Raw genomic sequence first — 13541 nt, 5'->3', positions numbered from 1 at the left:
CTATTTGATAAATAGCTTTTAGCAATATCAATGTATATAGTGAAAGACCTTAAAAATCTTATCCATGATTTGCAGGTGGAGAAACAAGGCATGTCAAAAATCACTACAGAGTTTTGCTGTAACCCACCCTCCTAATTCTCCTTTCAACTAGGCCATGAAATCTGAGGACAATAATAGTGGCTGCTTATGTGAAAAAATGTGTCAGGCTTGGTTGCCTTGGTTGTGTAACATATTAGATCAGTGATGACAGTTCCAAGTTTGGATAAAGAAAATGCCAAGGTAGACCAGGAAACGAAGGGTATTTTTACAATGTTGAAGGTAAAAGTGCAATTATTTTTCTAGAGTAATAACCAAACTCCATTTCAAGGAAAATTTGATGGTCCAGATAAATGTTTGCCTATGGTGTGGCTCTTAAACAGACTTCAGGGGGGTAGAACAGCCATATTTGGTCACTTCTAAGCATTTTCTGATTTTTGTTTTTCCCAACAGAGCTACAGTGAACCTGTTGATGTTAAAGCCAACCCACAACCTCAGATGATGAATTCAAAGCAGTCAGTGTTTCATGGGCCTGCCCAGGCTCACTCCGCACTGTACCTCAGTTCCCACTACCACCAACAACCAGGAATGAATCCTCACATCACCGCCATGCATGCCAATATCCCCAGGAACATAGCGCCCAAGCCCAACAACCAAATGCCAGTGACTGTTTCCATAGCAAACATGGCTGTGTCCCCTCCTCCACCGCTTCAGATTAGCCCCCCTCTGCACCAGCATCTCAACATCCAGCAGCACCAGCCGATCCCAATGCAGCAGTCCATTGGAAACCAGCTACCAATGCAGGTCCAGTCTGCTTTACACTCACCTACAATGCAGCAAGTAAGTTGGGCCTTTTCAGTTCTCTCGGGAATTATTTTATTTCTGGGGCAGGCGTGGGGAGGGGAGTCATCCAGAAGGTGGCATAGTGAGAGAGATTAAGGTTAGCTTTAATTTACAGGTTCCAAAACCATGGTAGTATAGGCTTGGTCTTTCAGGGGCAAGAACAAAGGAGTTTAACTAGGTGATGGAAAACTGCAGTAGAAGTGTTTGTGCTAGCAACAATGTCCATCACTGTCCATAGATCTGTCTGCAAATCTGTGACTACCCTCAAACAGTGAAATGCAAAGCCTTCTGGAGTCACACTTTGCAAACAAAAGGCAGGCGTGTCTAGAAAAAATATGATTGTAGCTTATGCTGTTATTCTTGTGCTGACTGTGATGTGTAACTATCAGAGGAAACATAAAGCAACCCAGGCTGCACTGAACATGCTAGATTAAGTGAACATGAGTGTTTTACATTACTCCACATTCACAGCTTCATTTTGCTAAATAGATATACCTTCTTTTTACTGGAAATAAATGGGCTGTGTCCACCATCCCAGTATGGGGCTTTTTTGTTTGGTTTTTTTTCCCCTACTCTGAATGTTTTAGAGAGTTGATTCTCAATATATTTCCTGTGAGTTCTGAGTTAATGCAGACCATCCATGCTATTGTGCCTTCCAGGCTTACAGAGGAATATAAAGAGAGCAGATAAATTGTTGATTGCATGAGAGAAAATTTATTTTTGTATTGTATGAGATCTGACTATCAATAATAATATCTTGCTTTGCAAAGTGGCATTAAAATGAAATTTTTTTTGAATGGAATTGCAAGAATCTATAAAATTTGTATACACAAAACTTGTCAGTACCAGCTGATAATACATAGTCATGAACTTGCTCCAATGATTTATATTTCTCTAAAAATTCACCTTTGCTAACAAGGTTGAACCTGAAGTCTCAGAGCAGTGAGAGACAAAGCAATACTCTGGTTCATTTACCAAACATGAGAAATTACATCTGTGACAGCCACCTGTTGAGATCCTATAGCTATATTTCAACCAGTTTTTACTGCACAGTTACTCAGTCTTCCAAGTTCAGATTGTTTGCCAGCTTCAGTGTCACTTGTGTATTAGCTGTTCTATGCAGAATTCCTCATGTCTTTTCCAGAATTGTTAGGCATAATTTACTGAATAGATTTGAAAATCTGTCTCTATTTAGTGAATTAATAGTAGAGTTGGGGCTAGCAAAAGATGCCATACAGATGTTAGATACTTACATATTTATACATGAACTATCATTTTTGTATGAATAAACACTTAGGCATTACTCTAAACTCTCTACCAAAGAAAAGGTAATGTAGTATGAATCTGCTAATGTTTTATTTTGCCAAGTTGCAAGCTTGTAGCATAAGGTGTGTGCATGCATGGTTTGAAAGTACTTTCAGTTATCTGTGGGATATATGGCACACAGTTGACTTGTTTTTAGCTTAAGAAAAAAGTACAGGACACTTGGTTGCAGAAAACAGGTCTCTAGAAGTCAGAATGTAGACCTTCATCATGATGAGTCTTTTTGTAACTAGGGAAAATTACAGTTAGGTAAAAATGCTGTACCTCTGTGTTCCTGTTAAACTCACAAAATTTTAGGTCAAATGCTTTTTACCAACTCATATTCCTTAGTCAGAAAGGCTGATGCTTTTAATGAAGATACCGTGGTGAGATATTTCTGTTTCACTCAAGGTGCTTGTGGCTTGTTGAAATGCTTCACTGCCATGCTTCACCTACATGTCTCTGCAATCACTGTAATATCTACAAGCCATTAATATTTCTTACGCTCTTGCTTTTGCTTTCCACTCATGCTGCTTTTGAGCTCTGGAAAGTCTATGTCATTTCACTTTGGAATATTTGTTTGGGTTTTTTTTTAACATACAACAGCTTATAGAGTTTGTGATTCGAATTTAAATGTAGCAAAATATACATTACATTATAGGGCTAGAGGTGTACTAACAATACCATGATTTGCCATGACAGGACAGAAAAGAACAGTGGTATCCTGCTCAGTTTCTTAGGTATGACCCTTTTTAGACAAGAAATGGTAGAAAACAAAAAGCCAGGATTTCATACTGTGTTAGAACATAGAAGACAAGTTGGTCACCGGGAGGCAAATAGCAAAAAGTCAAGAGATTACAACCTAAAAGTAAAGACCTTTCTGACTCAATTGTCAAAGGACTCTGCTCTCCCTCCTGGTTGAAATAGAGCAAACACTCTGCTGATCACAGAGCTTGTTAAAGAGGAAGAGATGTAAGGAAGAAAAATGGAGCTCTTCCAGCAGCTCAGAGTCAACAGCAGTGGGTAGAAAGAGGAGGCACCATACTGTCTGTCTGGCCTATGGTGAGGAGGAAACGGGAGGTCTGGATGTGATGTTCCATCCCAAACAACGCTGTATAGAGCACTCTCCTGAATAAAAAGCCAAGAAGAATGGGAGAATATCAATTCTGAGAAAGCAGAGCAATAGTTGCCTTTAAAGCAACTTTTTTTCACTTCCTCTTCTCTCAAGTTGTTTTATTTCCTCCATGCTTAGGTATGGCCACCATAAACCTTTCTAAAGACTCCATGAAGGCAGCAAGAACAGAAACTAGCTAACACACCACTCCCTAGGGAGTGACTTGCAACAGGAGCAATTTTCCTCTTTGGAACCCTCAGCACTATTCATACTAAATAGACTAATACACTATAGTAAAAAAAAAAAAAAAAAAAAAAAAGGCAAATTTCATCATGTCACACTGCAGCATGGAACTTAATAGGCAAGAGAAGAGTAAGTCTGCCAACAGCTTCCCAGCAGAGCAGTTTTCTACTGAAGGTGTTGGCTCACCTGGCTGAGCACCTTCACTGCAGACTCTGTTGGAGGCATGTTAGAAGTAGAAATCATCAATTGTGGGTTTTCTTTTTTTTCTTTTTTTTTTTTTGTTTTGTCTTGTTTTGTTTTGTTTTTGTTTTCTTTTTTTTTGTCCTTTTTTTCCCAAACATCTCTCTTCAAAATAGTTCCTGTCTCACCAGTGTGACACTCAACAGTAGCAGGCTCTGCAAATCCCTGCTCTCAACATATCCCCTTCTTGAACTCTGGCTCTGTGACATTTGGTCATTTTCTCCAGGAAAAGGAGGATAGTTTCATATCAAAGGCCATCTTGTAGAATGTCTGAAGGACTGCCAGCTCCAGGAAAACCCACAAAGAGATCCAGATTTCAGTCCTGGCAGGCAGGAATGCAGTTCTCAAAAAAACATTGTGTGTGAAATTCACAAACTCTTCTATGGAAACTTTGAGGAGGGTCTGCTAAGAAGTGCTGACCTGAGGAGACAGTTCTGTTCCCACTGCTTCCAGGACAATGAGCTGGTCGTGATCAGCTCTGCAGGGAACAGCATGTCCTTCTCCATATCCAGCACTCCTTGCCTGCACGTGTGTAGCTGCCAAATCAAGAGTGACTGCCAGCTGGAGGAGGGCAGTCTCCTTTGAGGATCCACAAAAACGACAGAACATTAAAAATATCAGAAATGTTGGTAGCCAAAAGTCCACAGTGGCTACACAATTTTTGATATTTTTAAAATCAATTAACTCTGTGGAGTATGCAGCTGATGCAATGCATCCAAATTGTTCTGAAATGCAATGTAAAATTTTGGTATTAGCATTTTAGTCATATGCCTAGCATTAGTAATTATTTTTTAATTTCATTTAAACAATCTTTTCTATTTTGAGTTAACTAAATTGTAATTTCTCAGAAGTCGATTTTGTCTTTTTTCTCTTCTGTTCCAACAGTTAATGAATAAATTTTAAAAGGGTCACTACTGTAGACCTTTGTGGTGCTTGTTTACAGCAATAATCCTTTAAACTGTAAAAAAATTACAATTATCTCTATTCTCATACTTAGCTTAAAATTAGATCCTGATTTTTATTTTCTTTAACTTCTAATTCTGAAATTCATTGTATTTTTCTGAAATATCATTAACAGGAACTGTGTTAAAGTTTTACTTTTCAAAGTCAAATCCACTTTGCTGTAGTTTTTTTTTATCCACCTTTGACATACAGGTAGACTCACAGTAGATTTGAGGAGTGTGGTTTTTCTTTCATTAAATGCTCTTATGAGCATCTAATCACTATAAAATTTTTTGACTGATACAGAGTTTTCGCTCTCGAGTCTGTTTCTTGGGTTTGACATGATGTTTAATTTTTACTCAGTTGGCCTTAGATGATTTGATTATTAACCCTTGTCATTCAAATCAGCACAATTTCTCCAAAGTTCAGGCTGAAACAGCAGCTGGAGCTGCAGCCTATTTTCACTTGCAAGGTCATTCTTTCCTTTCTCTACTCACATGGATATTTGTGCCTCTTTCTGAGCATACACCTCTACCCAGCCTGTTCACTGTGCTCTTTGGTGAGAAGAGTGATGAAACTGAGGATTCTCTCCCCCCTTAATACACCCAGATCTTGTTAAAGAACACTTTTAAGTAGCCTGACTGGAAGCATCACCTTCCCTACTCACAATCCTCCACCCAAGCATTGCATGGGATGGTCAGTCCCATGTCCAACTCTGTCCCATTTCAGTTCACAGGTATAGGAAGCAAAACCAGATTCTTAATGTCTAGTAGCCATGGCTGCAAGTACATATGCAAAACAAAGCACCAGAAGATTAATGTATGCCACTTTTTTTTTTTTTTAATAATAACTCATTTCAGTCTACTTTTAGGGGTTTTTTTTCTTTAGAAAACAAATGTATACAGCAAGATGATTGCACAGCCTGCCAAAAATAATAACCTCATTTTTTCTGGTATATATTTTATATACAGCAAACTCATGAACCTGCTAGATTTGTCCAGATTTCTTCTTCTTTTTTGTTAAGCTTTGTCTTCGAATGAGGTCAAGAGAAAAAAAAATCATTAATATCTGTCAACTTCCTTTATAACCTTAAGGAAAAATCTTTGTATGATATCACACAGACAGATTTTCAATTTCCTTGTGTAATAAACAGATGCTTTAGGATTTGGATGTAATTTAAAGGTTTTAAAATATCACATTGAGATTGATGAATATATCAGTTGTGAAGACAAAAACATTGATGCCTGTTGAAAATACCTCTCCAGACAGGCAGGAAATGAAATTAGTTCCTAGTAAAGTGTGGAGATGAGGATCACTCTTTAGTTCTGCTGCAGGCTTTTTAGGACTTGCTACAGTGGCACAACGAAACTGCTAGGGCTACAGAAATCTAATTAAAGAGCAAATGTCCCTCCTGACATCAAATTAATCTTTATCAAGTTCCCTATTTTTATTTCAATCTGGGACAAGAAAATGAAATTTAAAATTCTAGGCATGTTGCAAAACAGTTGGTGATTTTCTCTTGAGCATTACAATGCAAAAACATTCTGCATTGTTTAATTAGACCTCGAAGCACTCATTTTCTGAGCACTTTTTATTTCATCATTGTTTGTTAAAGGCTTACATAAATAATACCCAAATATTTACCACAAGCCTGGTACAAGGTGTTTCCCTCTGTTGTAGAGATCTATATTTTCAAAGCTTTTTCTGTTGATGAAAAAGGTGAAGTAATTTTTGTTTGCATCTTAAACAGTACCATACTTTATCAGTCCTTCATACTGAGGTGAGGTTGATTAAATGATTTGACTTTAACCAGCATGCTTTCCATCACCCACAGTGCAGGTATTCTGGTATCCCTCAACCCTCCAGGGGGATCACTGAGACCCTTCTAGCACTGGAGCCTGGCTCAGATACCCCTGCACCATGTTAGCATTTATCACCTGGGTGTGCCCAAAGAAACAGAGCCCAATCCCAGGAAGCTGTAAACTAAATAGACTTGTAAGGTACAAGATGAAAGCATTGTTACGCCTTATTCTGCAGGTAGAAGAATTAAATTTGGCTCTGCAGCCACAACCTTGACATGAGAGGTACCAATTCAGTCCAAACACATATGCATACGTGCTTTGCTGGAGAAAGGCAAAGCAATTTGGCTGTGGTCACACAGAAAACCTGAAAAAATATGAGAATGCATCTGCACTCAGTTTCTAAATTAAAACCCAGGACCATTCTCTGACATCTAAGCTATTTATTTATCCTAAGTCCAGAAGAAATTGAATGAATATTTTATTGGTGGTTTCTCCTTGGATTTTGAGGAACTGTGTCCTTGCTTCATGAGTGCTGTCCAGAGAGTTTGTGGATGCTCCCTCTCCCTGGAAGTGTTCAAGGCCAGATTGGATGGACCTATCAGCAACCTGGTTTAGTGGAAGGCGTCCCTGCCCACCAGATGAGCTTTAAGGTCCCTGCCAACACAAACCATTCTATGATTTAGGAGTACTTGAGTCTCTGTGCCTGCTCACTTGCATGCTTTTCTACTGGTTACTGTCCCTATGTAGTGTTTTTCCTGTATATATGATAGATCAGGGGATTTGCTACCAAAGGTAAATCAGAGTGCCTGGGGGTAGGATGTGTTTCTGTGGTTGGTGTCCTCTTACCACTAAATTAAAAAGGCTTTCTGGTTGATGTCTTATATAAAAATGGTGAAGATGGTATACAAACCCAAATTTTCTGCCTTCTAATTACACAAAACTCCAATTAAAGACATTGGGAAATCTGCTCAATTACTCTTTCCTTTGGATCTGTTGCAGGTATAGGGGTTGTCTCTGCAGCTTGCTGCACAGGTTTAGAGCCTGGTGAAAGGGCAGTGCATGAGCATGGGGGTTACAGTCCCCATGGGTGTAACACCCACCATGGGAAGGCTTTATTTAATCTTATTAACAGGGCAGTATATAAATCACTTGGCAACTAGATGCAGAATTCAGCTGTGAACTTGCTCACTACTAACGGTCTGTTTCTTGGAGTTAACAGGGGCAAAGTGAGGTTTCCAAGAGTGTTTGAGGTACTGAAGTGTTACTCAGAGTATTCTCTATATGGAAAAGATTAAGAAATAAAGTTGCAGTCATTTATGGTCTAGACTAACACCCATGATAAGGATGAGTAGACCAAGGTGGCCGTGCACATGAGAGGTGGAGCAAAACACCTGCAGAACCTCAGGGAATAGCCAAGGAAGAGAGATGAAAAGAAGGAAGTGATGTTCTATTTGAAGGAAGATAACTTCTGTGGATGAAGGGGGACATGGGTCATGTGAAAAATGAGAATGTTCATTTATCTTGACAAAGGGTAGTGTGGCCTTCTTAAACCTGCAGAAAAAACATCTGTCCACAGAACTGAAGGCTAATGAAGGCTGCGTAAGAAAAGCAATCACACACGATGCACTAACACTGAATTAACAAAAAGCTATGAGAGTTAATTCTACCTGTTTGTATGTGGGCTTTGGCTGGAAGGAGCGAGTTTCCAAAATAGGTATCTTGGTGCAAGTTCTGTTTCTGATTTAGCAGCTACACATCCAGTTAACTTCAGTGGGAATTGTATGCCCTTGCCCCAGGAAGGAGTTTGGTCTGGATTTTTTTCAGAAGACATCAATTGCTTTAATCCAATGTTCCTATGATTTTACCCAGTACAGCTCTTCCTACTTTACAGGAACATGATGTACAGGGTGAACCAGATACACTAGCCTTGAAATTTCAATTGTTCTCCTGGGTTTTAAACACAATATTTAAACATCAGTATATATCAAAAGGACTAAAAATGATTATGACTTTTCATATGACAGAAAATTCAGGGAGCAGGTTAGATGTCTCTTTGTAACTTCCACTTTTTTTTCTCATCTCCTTGGTTTCAAAAGCAAGTTATTCTGTGCTACTTTCACTACATTAGTCCAACAACTGTTAAAAAGCTTTGGTTGAATTTCCGTTTAGTTGAGAGAGAAGTGCAAATAAAAGAAGCAGCAGATGGTCCCTTTGTGACTGAATGAAGAAAAAGGGTTTTGAGAACAATACGTGAATAGGTGTAGTCTAATAAAACAGTCAGCCACCTGCTGCCTACATCCTTCAAAAAGATTCTGTTGCATATTCTGGGAATTAGTGACTAGTGTGTATGCTTACATTTAATCTAAATGGAAGCTCTAAGGAGCAAACAGACCTTTTTGTCCCAGTGCTGATTGAGTTGTTCTCTTGGTTTTGAATTGTTTCTGCTCTGTCCTTTAGTTCCATCCTGTGACTGTGTAACAGCGAACAACACTTTGGCAGTGTTTCATTTCTCAAACTGAAGAAAGATTTTAAAACTTAGAAAACCTACATATTTTGGCTTATTTTAGGTTTCATAACCAAAATCACACCTGGAAAAGAAGTATTCTCTACCACTGCACAGTACAGTCTGCATTTTTACTTTTTTTTAATGCACCCAACCTGTTATTCTTTTTCCAACTTTGTAATGAACTTGTTTTCTCCTCTAGGGATTTACTCTTCAGCCTGATTATCAGAATATCATCAATCCAACATCAACAGCTGCACAAGTTGTGACCCAAGCAATGGAGTATGTTCGTTCAGGGTGCAGAAATCCTCCAGCACAGACTGTGGACTGGAATAATGACTACTGCAGTAATGGGTAAGCAGCCAGTGAATGCCACCTTGTGTTGAGCAACATTCATGACACGAGTATATGATAGAGAATTTGGGAACAGCATTGTTGCCCGTTTCCCCACAGTGTTTCTGAAGTGTATCTGTGATGGCCCTGTATTTATTCAGCAGTTAGTCTATTGTGGGAGAGCAATTGTTCAATACATACATTTATTATACATTGTTGTCACCTTATTACAGCACATACACTTTCTAGGTCTCAGAGAACTCGCATTCCACAGAAGATCAGAGCTGAAATCTTAGGGATTTCAGGAGTAAGAAAAAAGTTTTAAGATCACTGTGTCTCAATGAGAGGCAAATGACATGAACTATTTTCTAGTCTGGGTCATGAAAATAACTAAGTTGGATAATGAAAAACCACATCAGTGAGAAGCAGGGCTGATACGTGGCATACAAGATACATGGAACAGAATGGCATGAAGAATACATGATTGTAACCAGAAACAAAACACCATACCTGTAGGAGCCCTATGTCCTCAATATAAGGTTAGTAACCCCTTCAAACCTTCAACTTCTGGCAGCATGGTTTTTGTGGAGCCATGTTACTGTGCCAGGAACTGCCTGGAAACATTTAAGCCTGAACAGAAGGTATATTTTCAGTTTTAAATTATAGATGTTTTGCCTTGTGAACATGCCCACCAGCCTGAGCTCCCTTTGATTAGCCTGAATCCCTAAGGCAATGGCAGATAAAAGCTCTTGGTTGCTCCCAAAGTGCCAAATCTAGCCCAGACAAATGAACAGAAAGCAGAACTGAAGACCAGTTTCATCTATTACATTTACTTAAACAAAAAATTTCACTTGCCCTATTGTTTTAAAGTGTTTCTGGAACTCAAATTAGAATGGAATAAAAATAATTTTATGGCTACTAGTTCAGAATAACACCTTTGCTACAACCTGCTGACACTGAGGTGGACTCTAGCTAGTCTGAACAGCAGCATCATTCTTTCCCATGCCTATCACTGTTGCTCCATGACTTGCCCACTTGTTCAGCAGAACAGTTTCCCTTCTGTGCTCTACCACCATGTCAAGACATGTGCTGCAGGCCCTTGTTGAAGGCTATCCAGCCCACAGACTTTTACAACCACTTACACTGACCTCTGAATAGACTGTCCTGTCAAACAGCCAGCTCTGGTCTCTTCTGGAACAAAGCAATGTATCATTGTTCCCAGAAGTGCTCTCCAGGTGTGCAGTGGGTGTAACTTCCCATCCCCAGCAGGTATGCCTGTAGATAGCCCACTCTGTGTAGATGAGCCTTTGTAAATCCACGTGAACTTAAACTATCTTTGCTAAGCTTCTGCTGTCCCCTTGCAAATGCTTATCTGAGCCTGCCAAGCCAGCACATTTTGGCTGTATCTGTACTGGTGAATCAAATGTGCCAGAGGCTCAGTAAGTGGCTGACACCCATGTTCATGCAATGAAGCTCTCCTGCCCCTAAGGACACTGGCTGCTTCTTATAGGGCACTTATGGAGCCAAGACCTGTGCTAAATCCAGAGCTCCAAGCAGTTTTTGATAGTCAGGCCACCAGCCCACTAGTGCAGGTTACCCTAAACCAGTGCTCAAACCCATGTTCAAGTCCTGTGGAATTTTAAACATAGATGTGGTCTCCAGGTTGCTATAAGTTACTGTGACTTTTTCTTATTATTACCATGGCAATGCAGCTGAACTTCAGTGATATGCTTGGAGTTAATGACATGCAGTGGGGTTGTGGGGCTGATCTTTTTTTTTTTTCTTGAAGAATAGAACTAAAAATTTTTCAAATATTAAAAAAAAGTCACATTTGTTCTTTTTCTCTTTGAACAGGGGCATGCAGAGGGACAAAGCACTCTACCTTACCTGAAAATCTGAAACACCTCTCCTTTCCTTTCACTGAGGAATGCAGGGAAGTCTTTTCATCATGGATTGCTTTATGCAGTCAGGGCAGTTCTGCATTTTATTAGAAAATACAAGTTGCTAAGCACTTAGGACTATTTGAGCTTGTGGGTCACCCACTCTGGAAAAAATAGTCTTGCTTCTTTCCTTTCCTTTGTTTTTTTTCCCATTTTTTTTCTTTCTTTCTCCTTTCCACCCCTTCCCTGAGATCCTATAACGGACATTGCTTTTCTTCTTCCCTGAAGGAAACTTGGACCATTCAGATTTTATGTTGGTTTTTGCTGTGAAGTGCTGCGGTAGTAACTGCCTTAGCAACTGTAGATGTCTCGGATAAAAGTCCTGGATTTTCCATTGGTTTTTCATAATGGGTGTTTATATGAAACTACTAAAGACTTTTTAAATGGCTTGATGTAGCAGTCATAGCAAGTTTGTAAATAGCATCTATGTTACACTCTCCTAGAGTATAAAATGTGAATGTTTTTGTAGCTAATTGTAATTGAAACTGGCTCATTCCAGTTTATTGATTTCACAATAAGGGTAAAATTGGCAAACATTCATATTTTTACTTCATTTTTAAACAACTGACTGATAGTCTATATTTTCAAAGTATTTGGAAAAAAAAAGTAAAGTAGTCCCAAATTATATTAATTAAAAATATTGGCTTTGTCTCATGAAATAAATACAAAAAAACTTAGGAGAAAAAACTAATGTTGATAAGAGCAAACACATTTATTTTGTACTGCCTAAAAAAATGCTTTTTTTTTAAAGAAAATCACTTTATGTGTACTGGTTAGTAAACGTCATTTAAGTCCTTTTATGTATAAAACTGCCAAATGCTTACCTGATATTTTATTAGATGCAGAAACAGATTGGAGACAGCTAAATTATAACCTCTACATATGGCTATGTATTATTGTTTCTTCATACTGTGTCTGTATTTAATCTTTTTTATGGAACCTGTTGCGCCTATTTATGAAATAATAAATATAGGTGTTTGTAAGTAAATTTGTTAGCATTTTAAAGAGGTTTCTTTGACGCTTTAACTTTTGCTGGCACAAATTGTTCACAACTGATGATGTGAATACTTTATTTAGTTTTTACAGTGACAAATATAACAACAAACCTGCTTTAATGGCAGAAAATGAAGGTAACCAAGAATTATTTCTCTATTTCTTTGGTTGTTATGGAAAAAGAAAAAAAGGTATTTTAAGTAATTCCCTTTTTAAAGCATTGTAGGAGGAAGCTCCCCAAAACTGAAACTTGAACAAACAAAACTAACTGAATAAAACTGCATAACACTGCTTCTTGAAACTTCATAATGTTTTGTTAATTTTTCAAGTGGAATAAACATATTGCCAAAAGAAATGTTACCAAATATGCTTCAGCCATTTTATTATATATGCAAAAGTCCTGCAGAATTTTAGGAAGTATATCAGAAATATATCCTAAAATGAAAGGTAAGTTCAACAGCCACAGGGAAAGGGATAAAAAAATCCAAAAGAAGGTATTTTGTCAATGTTTGGGATCAGGGATATCTCTGAAAATATATTTTTGGATGATTTTGTCCCAGATGCCTGTCCCATTAATGGACACCACCACTGATTTGTATTTTCTGTGTGAAATAAAGGAAGCAATTCGGATAGAGCACACATTTGGCAATGCCATTGGTTTTTCTTTATAAAACAAAACAGAAACAAAGGCATGCTTGCTTCTGAATGATTTCAGGCAATGTACAATCAGAATCACTTGGCATGTAATAACTAATAAATAATGCAGATCAGATGTGATTACTCAAATAACTGTAGCTGAGAGCTCTAATTTTCCTGTCTTGAAACTGTATGAGAACTTGTGATTAAATTCACAGTTTATTGTTTGTCTGTTTAGTACTTTAGAAATATACCAGCACTACTAATTACCCAATGTCTTCTATTTATTATATTACAGTAAACTACATTTTCCACTCATATTAATTCTAAAGAGAAAAGATAATTACTGAGAATGAGAAAAATCAACTTTGATTTTGACAGGCAGTTTTCTTTTTTTCTTTTATGGAAAAGAACTGTGTTATCTTCATTTCTTTTAGAGCAGGTGTGCAGTCACATAAAGTTGTTAATTTCGGTATCCAAGCAGAGTTCGAAATACAAGAAAACTTTAATGTAAATAAAAAAATACATCATGAATAAAATACTTATTCTGTATGAACCTCTGGCTAGTTGGTGTCTCAGTCTGTCAGCATGGGAACCTGTGGAGTGTTTGCTGT

The 13541-nt window shown here is 38.1% G+C and overlaps 1 protein-coding gene across 5 annotated transcripts in view; it reads left to right on the top strand.

Annotated features, from left to right (window-relative positions):
• The window catches only part of TOX (thymocyte selection associated high mobility group box), a 219262-nt gene extending 205779 nt beyond the window's left edge, over nucleotides 1–13483 (top strand). For all 5 annotated transcript variants that reach the window (XM_064387136.1, XM_064387151.1, XM_064387134.1 and 2 more), the window contains 3 exons: nucleotides 490–876; nucleotides 9228–9379; nucleotides 11213–13483. In XM_064387136.1, coding sequence (XP_064243206.1) covers nucleotides 490–876; nucleotides 9228–9379; nucleotides 11213–11249 — 576 coding nt within the window. In that variant the 3' untranslated portion in view covers nucleotides 11250–13483. The remainder of the gene's footprint in view (nucleotides 1–489; nucleotides 877–9227; nucleotides 9380–11212) is intronic.
• Nucleotides 13484–13541: the final 58 nt, after the last annotated feature.

Source organism: Passer domesticus, chromosome 1 (assembly GCF_036417665.1).
Source record: "Passer domesticus isolate bPasDom1 chromosome 1, bPasDom1.hap1, whole genome shotgun sequence".
Lineage (NCBI taxonomy): Eukaryota > Metazoa > Chordata > Aves > Passeriformes > Passeridae > Passer > Passer domesticus.
This window is presented reverse-complemented; position numbering and strand designations above follow the sequence as displayed.